General features: G+C 45.0%; 1 protein-coding gene across 2 annotated transcripts in view; it reads right to left on the reverse strand.

Annotated features, from left to right (window-relative positions):
* The window catches only part of Cah1 (carbonic anhydrase 1), a 29743-nt gene extending 24262 nt beyond the window's left edge, over positions 1–5481 (reverse strand). Inside the window, exons 1-2 of one of the 2 annotated variants that reach the window (XM_076811448.1) lie at positions 5034–5481; positions 1887–2374 (exon numbers count right to left, since the gene is read on the reverse strand). In XM_076811448.1, coding sequence (XP_076667563.1) covers positions 1887–2160 — 274 coding nt within the window. In that variant the 5' untranslated portion in view covers positions 2161–2374; positions 5034–5481. The remainder of the gene's footprint in view (positions 1–1886; positions 2375–5033) is intronic. The other variant, XM_076811449.1, reaches the window with a different exon arrangement.
* Between the last annotated feature and the right edge of the window lie 6766 nt (positions 5482–12247).

Raw genomic sequence — 12247 nt, forward strand, 5'->3', positions numbered from 1 at the left:
CTGCGTTTCTGTATGCAACAAATAGGGTAGACCGAGGCGAATCGGATCACTTTGTGTTTGATGGTAAAAAAATAATAGTCAGACATTAACCCTTTCGCTACGAGCGCCGACTATAATCGACACCCTTCCGACGACCCGTGTGTACGAGCGCCGACTTTAGTCGGCGTCACGGAACGGGCTGCCGATCCTAGCGTCGACTTTAGTCAGCATCTCCAGTAGTTTAAAAAAAAATAGAAAATAGCACTTTCGCGAAAATGTACGCCGTAACGAAAGGGTTAAAAAAATTAATTTTTTATTATATATTCGTGACCAGTGCACCTTTGGCTTGAACATTAATATATAAAAATTGAAATGAAACATAAAAATCTTTCATTTATAAACAGAAAACGGAAAAGTCAGAAATATTTGATTCGCCCCGAAACTTGGGGCGAACCGGGTAACCCAGAAATCTCTGAAGAAACTGAAATTTTCATAACAGAATCTTTAGAATCCACTTAAACAAATTTGAATTAATAACAGTGAAGTTACGTGACACTATTTAAAACAGAAATCGAAAGGATATTGCCGTTTTTTTGCTGCCTCAGCACAATTCTCGTGGCAACACTCTTCTCAGATAATCTTCTGAAAGTGGACGAATTAATTTGTCACCTCAGCAAATACAATGCCATCTTCTTAAGACCATTAATTTATTTATTTATTTCGTAATTTCTTTAGATTTAATTTTTACCACAGCTTCCTTTATTTTTTTTTTTGGGACACCGTGATCCCTGATTGTTCTTTTTTATGCACATACGCACCATCAGTATTTAAACAAGTATCATATTTATGACCATAAAAGTACTCAAATGAAAAAAAAGAATGATCCTATTCGCCCCGAATAAAGTGATTCGATTAGCCCCATAAATAAGGATTTCAAAGGTTGTAGATCATATAAACATATTATGATATAATAGTCTAAAATACATGAAATACTAAACTTGGACACCGTGCGAACTAATACCAATAAACACACCTGAATTTTCAAGCTCACTTTTTTCTTAATAAATACGAAATTGCAGATTACGTAGGTTAGATTCGGACGAAAATTATTACGTCCGCGCACGTCCATCTCACTGAAACCGTATGCCAGCTGTAAACAATGGCTTAAAACAACGAACGATCGGAACACTCATTTCCATCGCGACGTAAGAAATATAGACTAAATCTTGTTGTGATCCGATTCGCCCTGTGATCCGACTCGCCCCGGTCTACCCCAGTTCTCAACTGTTCCTTATGCTGTATAAAAATCACATTTATATCCACTTCACGAGTTTCTCAGAAATAATATTTTCCTTCACTGCCTGTACCCGAATCTCAGGTACCATTGCACGACTAAACCCGTGTTTCTCGAAAACGTTAAAAAAGGACACGCAACATTCGTGCATCGATGCATGTCTCGTCTAGAATTAAATTCCCCACGCGTTCCACTTGCGACCTTCGTTAAACCAGCTTAAAACAATCGCCCGCGTTACATGGTGTCCCCCAATTGGTTCACTTGACATCAACCAGCTACCTGCCTCCGCGCATACGGGCGCTATCGTCCCAGCTCGTCTCGAGGATCCCCTGCTCCGCCCATTCTCTGGCAACAGCGTTGCAGCAGCGCCCTAGCGGCGATTTTTACGCAGCAATTTTAATAATCCCCCAGCATGAAGGCGACGAGCTACTTTGCTCGCTCCGCGACAGTTTCTCGCAGGCCCTCTCGAATCGAGCGTGCGATATATTCATCTGGCCGACGTACGAGCCAGCGGCCGTGCACAGCACGTGCGTGTTCCTGCCCCGTTACGAGGGCACAACGTGCTCCCAGGCTCTCGTATTATATTTACGTGTCTACGGTCAGTACAACGTACCTGCTACGTATCCACGTGGGCCTATAGAACGCCTGAGATTATCCCGCTCGTGTGGGATCTGTGCACGCGGCTCCCCGTGGTACCTGCAGCTAACGCTGGCACACGCGCACACATAGGGATGCCTTGGCTGCGGACGGTAGGAGAGCAGGTGCATCGGCCTTAGCGCACAGCCGAGGAAAATTATTGATTTTCGTTTATCCGCGGAGCCGGTGGTGTCCCGTGCTAGCATGGCGAATGCAACGCCGTCCCTTGGCACCACTGGGACGCCCTGCATTCGAAGACAATGGCCTTAGGTCAGCGAGCCCCGGTGCCATCGTGACACCGTGCAAAATCGAACGAGTCCAGGCACGAGATCCTCTTATCGCCGACCGGATTCCAGCCGTTCTCACCTTCCGCCGCTCCAACAAATCAGATCGCGAAGATACTCGAGATACAGATAGAATCGGCTGGAAGTTGATTCCGGCCGGGACGGATCTAGGGATCGATAGCTTACGGAGATGAAATTGGATATTTTAGTGGTGCCCTTGGAGCGTTGTCTCTTATTCATGCAACGCGGGGATATAGTTTGGATATTTTTCTGATTTATTTAGTGGAATAAAGTGGCGGTGTAGCGGCCATCGGCACGACCGAATACGAACATTTGGCGCGCAGATGGTTTATGACAAGCGCGGCAGCGAAACTATTTTTGAGCAAGCCGCTTTCCGTTCGTTTCGTGATTGAATTTTCAGCACAGCATGTTTTTATATATTGCAATGGTTATTGCGAGTATCATGAGCCTCGAGTTTCCGAAGGGCCCACGATGCGAGGCCGGGCGGCCTGCGACCGGCCACGTCACGCGCCTCGAGGGCCTGGGGGATAATCGCGCTGCACTGCCAGGGTATTTATCCCGCCAAATCTCACCCCCGTTACGGTGGAAGCGCGCTGGTGACGCGCGAAATAGTTGGCGCGGTTTTGGGCCTGAAAAGTACCGGTTGGTTGACACCGGCAGCGGGTCAACCAATTAGCAGGTGTTTTTTTCTAGTCGCGCGTCTCTTGCCGGAAAATGTGCGTCCCGTAGACGTCAGTCGTCGCCCACACCTTGACAAGGGCTAACATCTTGTTTGCAATAAGACTCAGAAATAAAGACTAAACACTGAACTGCTGTGTGAATTCTGTAAGGGAACTTACAAGGGAACGTACCGGAAATTTAAAAAATTCTGAAATTTTGTGAATATGTACGGTATTTTCTCACGATTATCACGCAATTCTTGTTTGCTACACAAATTCACTCTAAGGGGGTGTAATTGACCGCTGAAAATCCGGTTCCTTTCCGATTTTGTGCTATAACTCGCGAACTGTAAAATATTTTTTTTTACCAAATGATAGATCTAATTAAAAGAAGTAACTTTTGTCTTGAAACTTTTTTTCTATCTCTTACAGTTCGGGAGTTATAACACAAACTTGGAAAATAGCCGAATTCTCAGGGGTTAATTTCACCCCCTTCTAGCGAATTTAGGCAGTAAACTAAAATTGCGTTGTAATCAGGAGGAAATTCGCTACATATTCACAGAGTTTCAGAATTTTTTGAATTTTTGGGGTTCGGGATCTTCCCTTGTTAGCCAATTCCTTTAACGGCAAATTGGTGGATAATCGAACGTCTTATGTTTACTCTTTCCGATCCCTGAGCATCCTTGAGGTCTATTAGGGACGGCTATCTTTGAATAATATAGAAAACGAATGATTGGTTGATAACATCTGTACCAGTCGGAGTTGCGAAATTGAAACTCAAAGATAGATATCTCTGAGCGCGAGCCACCCTAACGCGTATCTTCAATTAGGAAATATTAATTTGCGCGCGCAACGTATCGCCCGGTAGATTCGCCTTTTTTTCGTAAGAAATTCAGACACCAGTGCCAACACTGATACCGCGATATCTAATCTGTATGTATCACGAATATGCAACGCCGTTTCCAGATCCGACGATAGTTTTTAATTGGCATGTCCGACTATTGTTTCCGTCATTCCGTCCCACATAGCGAAATGCAATCTCTTCCTTTTGTAACTAGATAAACGACGAGGTGTTACAGAACCGCAGGATGCCGATGACTAATTGCCTGCACGCTTTGTTTACACAGAAGAAATCGAACTATCATACGTGGCGAATTCCACAGTTCCTCTTTTTCTAAAATAGCCAGATAACTCTATAATCTGATAAAAAAGAGCCAGCACAAAGAAAGCCAAAGGCATTGTTTTCAACCGAGATTGAGCAGTGATTGATTTCCTCGAGCATTTTGAAAAATCCTTAAAAAAAATACCACATCGGAACGTCGACAAAGCGCGAATCATTTTCTTGCAGCCGTTTCCCCCCCAGTAACAGTACTTCTCTTCTGTATCGTTTGACGTAACGGAATTACTTTTCCTAACTGCCAAGCATATTTCTATGAACGCGGGAAAAAAAAGAAGAAATGTTACGCCAGAGTCTAACCGAGTGGAATGCACGGGTGGCACACAAGGTTAAATACTTATTCCGGTTCATCAAACGAGCAAAACAGTCAACAGCGTGTACTGATTACAATCAATATGATTGTTAAATTTCTAATGCGACGCGACAGCCCGGCTGGAAGCGAGCAAGTTTCCATGTTCATCGCCGGGGAGTATGAACTGCAACAACCTCGGTTAACAACTAACGTTAAACCGCGCGACAGAACTCAGCAACGCAGAAACGCAGCTTGCCATTCGCGAGAAAATCTGGACGATCAAAGTAATCAGCCGAGTAATCGCTGAACGCACGTCAACTCTCAAGCCCCGTTGTAAAATGTACGAAACGGTTAATAGACGCTACAAGTCGCAACTGAAATCAGCAACCATTCGAGAATCAGAAGGAGCGTCCCGGCGCACAAAGGGGAAACAAAATTGTCATCTTGAATGGCCGTTTGAAACTGGCGAATACTTCGAGGGAAGTCAAGCCCCGGCAAAGACAGCCTTACACGCCGCTATTTCAACGCCGAACTACGTGACATCGCTAAAACGTGGATATTCCGCCGATTGCATTATCTATGGGCGGTCAAATGTATATTTAAGCGCGAACGAAATGCACCGTCACAGATGTCTCGCTTCTAACCGATCTACGGAGAATCGACGAGCAACCTCGCGGAAAAAAGAACTCACCATTTCGGATGGAGTAGTCCCACTCGTTCTTGTCGCCCATCCTGGAGAATGACGATCGTGTTGGAAATTGAGGTCCGCGAGATTGAGATCCGAGTAGAGCCTCCGCCGGGTCGTCGTTTCCGTTTCTGGTCCCCGATCAAATCCAACACGCCACGGCCAAGCTCCTCTTCCGGTTTGCTACGAGGTATCGTCGCTGCGAGCTTCGCGATCGAAACGCACTGCCGATCGACTCGATGCCGCGGTCGTTGACAGATCGATTTTTCCTCCGTCCTGTATGTCGCTGGGCCCCGAGCACGTCTCGCGAGTACGCCAACTATTCCACCGCACTGGGACGTAGGTTTAGAGACTAGAGATAGATGCGTGTGCCGAAATGACTCGAAATTTAACGGAGAAAAAACCACCGTTCACTTAACCTTCTAAGAAGCGTCCACGAATGCGACGCCGGCCGGCCGATCCCCTGATTTTATACGCGCGTTGGTCACGTGACCTTTACTACGGCTGTGCCAGCGACCGCGCATGCGCCACTAATTGTTTACACGTGCAATACGAGTCCGCTACCCCCACCGCGCGCGGGCCAGCACGTGCTGGATTTAAATCGCTGCTGATAATTTCGGGGCTCGCTTTTAGAAGTTTACAATCCGATCGTACGATCAGGTGGAAATCTGATGGAGATTTTTCTGATTCGGCTCGGAGGATTACGGTTACGCTTGTAATGGACGCGAGCGATCTGATTGGACGCCGCTTATCTGCCGTACTGTTTCGCGCCATAAGGCGATAATGAGAGTCGTCATACTCTGCGATTTTTTTTTTTAAATACTGTTTAATACGTAGACGTTAGTCTGGACGATAGGATATGGTAATACGATGCTCGTTAATGGTATCATTCGTCACCGGGAGAATTGGATACGTAGATTATTTCTTGAACCTTTGGTAAGCAATGTTATATCTGGCTCTGACATGTTTAGGAAGTGTCTTTGTTATTTCAACGCTACGCGTAGTTGTAAAGATTCGCGGATGAATCTTATCGTTCTTATCCACTTTTAGCGGTGTAATTTAATCGTTTATAATTGTGAAATGCCGATGAGGCAGATTAGATTACTGGAGCTTCACCGTTGCAGTTTATCTACCTTTCCATTCATTGTTTCTAAATATATGGCACTTGTGCACTATGTTTAATTCAACTCGTGGATACTCGTGGTTTAGTCCTTCTGCTAGTTCCGATAATCATTTCAGAGACCAATTCCACTGTCCAACAAAATTGAACTTTTTTCTGTTCTCTAACGTTCAATAGCCGTCTCTTACAGATTTTTGTGCGCTGAAAACGAAGCCGCAAACCGTTTATCGCAATCACCCTCGGTATTCGAGAAATTCGTTTTTTTAAAAAAATGCAAATTTTCAACTTTGAACACCTTTTGTGTTTAAACAGTAATACTTATTCGGTTGCTTGTTGCGTCGAATCATTCTATAAACCCTCCCGAATACAACGACATAAGTTATTGGTGCATTATCGATCAAAGGAAAAAGAACACCCAAAATGCACCAATTTTTGCAGATATTTTTGTATATATTTCAAAAACTATGGGTCTAGGAGAAAATCTGACTACTCCACCCGAAGCAGCAGACATTTTTCCTTCGGAAACCATCGACAGAAGTGGTAAAACACCTTTTGTTCTCACTACAGAAACGAAAGAGTTTGGCAAAACGTGCGTCGCGGACAGTGGTAGTCACGCGCGTTACGCGATTCTGTAACGCTGAGCGGCAGTGGCTCGCGCGTCGCCGTTGACTACCACTGTCGACGCCGCACGTTTTGTCAAACTATTTCGCTTCTGTATTGAAAACGAAACGTGACATACCACTTCTGTCGATGCTTTCCAAAGCAAAAATGCCCGCCGCGTCGCCTGGAGTACTCAGATTTTCTCCTAGACCCTTAGTTTCGGAAATAAATGCAAAAATATCTTCAAAAATGGGTGCATTTCGGGCGTTCTTTCCCGTTTGATGGTCGCTTAAACATATTTAAATGTTCATAATGCACCAGTAACTTATATAGTTGTATTCGGAAGGGTTCATAGAATGATTCGACGCAACAAGCAACCGAATAACTATTACCGTCTCGACACAAAAGGTGTTCGAAGTTGAATATTTGCAGTTTTTTTTCAAAGTCGAATTTCTCAAAAACTGAGGGCGACGGCGACAAACGGTTTGCGGATTTGTTTTCGGCGCGCAAGAATCTATAAGAAACGGCTATTGAATGTTACAAGTCCGAAATGGCTGTTGGACGGTGTCATTATTTGAACCGCGAGGTCGTGACATGTGTTTCGATAGCAGATGAGACCATCGCGTTTATTACACCCGTCGGGATTTGTAATCTGATAACAGTGGCGTTTGTCAACGAGTGAGTCAGTGTTATCCACCCGCGCTCGAGGATCGGGATACTCCAACTATTTACTTTCACCGATTCGGCCGTGTGACAGGAAATACCTGGGGAACAGGTTCCTACTACAGCCTAATTATGCGCTTCGCCCAACTTGTCCAGGCGTCCTTCGTAATCTCTCACGGAAGATAAGTTTTGGTGTTTATAAGTGAATGTCTCTTGGACCGCAACTTTTAAGCTGAAAACATATTATATTGTATAATAATTTTATTTTATATATTTAATAGCACTGTCACCCATAAATTAAAACAAATATCGCTATTCACAGTAGACACTGAAATTCTAAGAAGCTTATAGTCAGAAATGTAGCTAAGAGGGTACTCGAGGCCGGTCTCCGTTTTACGAGCGATAAAGATTTTCACTAACGGATGATTCAGCTTCCATTATACGTATCGCGGTAGGATTCGCCTAGGAAACGGAAATAACGACAGAGCGCAGCCGATCAGCTGCCCTTTGTGTACAAACGAGACCCCATCGAACGAATCGTCCGGGAAGCTCGTGCCACTTTAATTTCATCGAGCTCGGATAACATTGTCACGTCAGTGTTATGTCATAGAACGCGGCTGATGCCAGTAACGTCGTTTCCCCTTCATTATACCAATAAACGGATCGGCCTGCGCTACGAAGCTCCCAATAAGAATTGATGAGTTTCCAGCAAATTCCATCGTAAAAGGTCAATGGACATTTATCCTTTAACATACTCAGGCCTGGCTCTGTAGAAACGGGTCCTCCTGAAGTCTTCCGCAAGCTTTTCCCGCGTGACTTCCCTCGCGGACGCCTGCTCGGTTCGTCGGCGTCGGGAAGTAGGTAAGCATCGCTTCTTTGCTTCGGAATCGAAACTTGAACTAATAGCAATCCTCGCGACGGATGCAGCTCTGTATGTACCTAGTCGTGGGCCGTGAAATTTTATTGGGAGCATCGCCTTCCGTCTTGATCTAAAGCAGTGTTCCATCGTGCGCAATATCTAGAGCACAGAATAATTAAAAGGACTGTTTCTTTTTTTAATTTTTGAAAGCCATGCAAGGGTGTTCTCTATGCGCGTTGTATAATAGTAGTTGCATATGCAGGAATGTGACTTGACGCTTGTTTAGAAAGGAACTATAAGGTGCTGTATGCGTATGTAATTTTTACTTCAATACTGATAGCGTGTTAAAGAAATTAAGGCACTTATAGTTATTATAAGAAAGCCACGGTAGCATCGAAAGACTTTGCTCACGCGAAAAAGCGTCGTTGCACAAAATACATATCCGGATAGGGGCGGGCCTTAAATTACGTAAGGGTAACTCTGGCGAATTCTTACCCCCTCCCTTCCCCAGTATAAGAATTCGTATGGTTTTATATTCCAACCCCCTCCTTATGTAATATTTTTTACACTTCATTTTTTCAGTTATTAAAATTCTTTTAAAGGTTTATATAATTCATTCAACTCGGTTTCGGGAAATTTAAATTAAAACTACTTTTCTGGAAAATTAATGATAGAATTTGTATTTATTGCGGTGACCACTGCTGCTCGAAAGTCGACCATCTGAAATAAAAAATTCAAAAGAATTTACTTATTATATTATATTATCTAGTATTTGATTTATGATAAAAATTGAAACTTTTACTTTAAACATCAGCCATTTTTCCCAAATCAATATTTCGAAAAAAACCTTCGTTCAAATACTAGACAATGCAATATGATAAGTAAATTCTTTTGAATTTTTTATTTTAGATGATCGACTTTCGAGCAGCAGTGGTCACCGCAGAAGCCTTTTTATTTAGAGAGCCTTCGAGTGATGGACAATAACTCAGTTATTGATAAATATTTTTAAATAAAAAAAATACGATGCACGGTACTAGATGCAATCCTTAAAAGGAAAAAAAGATTTTTTGAGAAATGTGTTACAGCTTTTGAGTAAAAAATTTCCAAAGACCACCCTTTTTTCAGCCTCCTGACTGAGCACGACCCCATAAGAAGCCTGCAGATCGAACTGGAAGTAATATTACACGAAATGTCCCTCCATTTTCGGACTCCTATATAACAATAAATTTAATACTTTTAGAAATGAAGAGATACCTTGTATATCAGTTTCAAGCTCCACAAATCTCTTCGCGGATAAGTCCACATCCGTTCTAATAAGAATTTCGACTTCTGGCAACGCGCTCGCGCGATCATTCATTTATCGGTAGCCACTCAAACGCCCCGAACTCGGGCCACTTTGCATTTTAATTCCCATTGTTAGCGCGCAACGGACCAGAAACGATATTCCGTTCGAATTCTCCCGACTGTTGCGCAACAGTCATTTTACTCGTCCTTCGCGACAATTACAATTACGCGTTGCATATTAAACACTCCCCGGACCGTTGTAAATTCATAACTTCCCCATAAGGACGATCCAGCGCGGCGCGTGCTGCTCCAGCGTGCTCGCGGCTGTATCACCGCACGTCTACCGTGAAAATAATTTATGCTAATCGGTATCCATCGTTTCATTTAGCTCGCCAGGCAATCCTTTAAACCCGTCGTTACGAGCATCGGTCACAAGAACAGAGCGGCGAGCCTGTTAAAAATGCTAACGAGATGCGCGTTCGCTGGACTATTTCCAACTTCGTTTATTTTCGCGACAAGTTTACCGCGACTGACGTGTCTCTATAACTCTGTACCAGGAACGCAGAAGAAGTCGGTCGTTCCGAATAAAAACTTTCCTCAACGTGTCACCCGACCGCCGGTTTCACGATGCATTGTCGCCGGTGACGCAACGGCGTTCGTCCTTTCCTCATTTTCATTGGCTTCGAATGGACCGTCGATCGACGCGCATAAAGGAAGACGCGAGTAGAGAAGTCCGCGGAGGATCGGTTGGCGTACGGTCGCTCGCAAAGAACCGCCAGAAAATCTACCTGTTTAATCGCGATCGTCGCGCGAAACATTGTAGGGTAAACGCACCAATAAATGAACACTTAAGGCTAACGAATGAACACTTTTATAAAATTATGTTTGCAGCGCGATTGATTCCACGCGCTGTAAAAATCGTGTGGATACGAAGCAAGGAATTGTTTAATTATCTTCTTTTGAAGTCTCTAATTAATTAGTTGCTTATTTCAATAACTTATTTTACTGGTTTCAATACAAACTGTCCATTCACTGGTACCTGTTCATCTACTGGTACATCCACCCTAATTGCTTGAAAAAACACACGGCCGTTCGGCGTCGATGTCGGAAGCAAGGCCGCCGAGCGACCCGCCGCTGGAATTCTTTGCCAGGCCTGATCTAATTAATCCTCGTTAACTCATTGTCAATTGTTTACGTAAACGAGCGCTCGGGTGTACCAGCAGGCGCGACGTGCTCGACTTTCGGTCACGAAACGGGCGCGTGCACCTCCTTTCAGCTGGATCGTAAAAGAAGAACGGGCTATCACGCGCTCGCCGCCGTTCGCGGCGGAACAGATGCCGGGTCGCAATTGATCGAGTGTCTGTCGAACAAAGACGCGAGCCTCCGTGCCCGTGGCGGATGAAATATAAAAGCCGAGGCCGGCCCCTTGGAAATCCCACCTCGCCGCGGGCAAGGTGCGTTGCGAAATCGGAAAGAGGAACTGCTCTCGCGAAGCCACCGCGAGCCAGATTCGCCCGGTGAGGAACGAACGCCTGGGTATCCTAAAATGGCTTTATTAACTCTTAACTTTACACGTGTTTAATATGCGGTACTTGTCGGAGATATCTGTATACGTGTGTAATCGTTATCGTTCCCATGTCTCTCCGTTCGTCGTAGGCGATACCACCCGGGGGACGATCGGGAATTAGACGCCACGAAGGGAGAGAGGAGAGTTCCCTCCCCGTTCGCGAGTAACAGCGTTTACGAAGATCCTCCCTTTCGGTTCGGTCGGGGCGCTGTAGCGGACAAAAATAATTTGAAGATCCCAGTCAATTATGTATTCTTATGTATACCGTTATGTGTACAAGAAATTCCTATATGCGACGCGGTAATCGTATGTTCCTTCCCTCCTCCCTCCGGCTGGAACTTTATCGTTTGCTCTCCTGAGGAATTGGCCGAACTTGTCAACGCATTCTCTCGTCTCCTCCCCCTCTCTCTCACTCTCTCTCTCTCGCTTTCTCTCTCTCTCTCTCCTGTCCTTTTGTACAAAATACTTTCGAACCACTCTCGCATGCCCAGAAGAAAATTCCGTCATTGCTATCGAGACACCTGCTCCTCCCCCGTCGACTTTCGCGCTTCCCCTCTTTACACGGCGTTCCCAGCCCTAACTTATTAAATATCGTACACGTTTATCATACATAAGTGTCATTCTTTACTTTTCCTTTCTTTACGTTTTCGTAGTCACAGTAACACAATTGCAGCGCTTGAGAGTTACGCGTAGAGCGATGATATGATTAGAAGCAATGATATGAAGCGCCCTTGCTTATCGCAGCACGCAGACCGGGGATTACGAACGGAGCCCCAATTTTGCCATTCGCCGTTCGGTGATCAGAGTTTCACCCGCGACTCGAGCTTCTCGAGCGTAAAAAAAGGGGTTACCGACGATAGTGCGGAGCTCGGACGCGAGTGGCCCTCGGCTCCGTGGCGCTTCGAATTCCTTGAAGAACGGGGGTACGCTAAAACGTTATACAAAAATAGAAAATATTCCAAGGTTCCGCTACGAGTTAAATACACAGAAGGGGGGGCGTGATTCGGGGCGGAATCGAGAAGCCGGGGATTCGCTCGTGGAGAAATAAGTCGAGCTTCGGGAACGCCACCGCGCGCAAGCCAGCCGGTATGTACTCCGCGTCCACGATTCATTTCTGTCACGGGAGA

Source organism: Andrena cerasifolii, chromosome 4, assembly GCF_050908995.1.
Source record: "Andrena cerasifolii isolate SP2316 chromosome 4, iyAndCera1_principal, whole genome shotgun sequence".
NCBI lineage: Eukaryota > Metazoa > Arthropoda > Insecta > Hymenoptera > Andrenidae > Andrena > Andrena cerasifolii.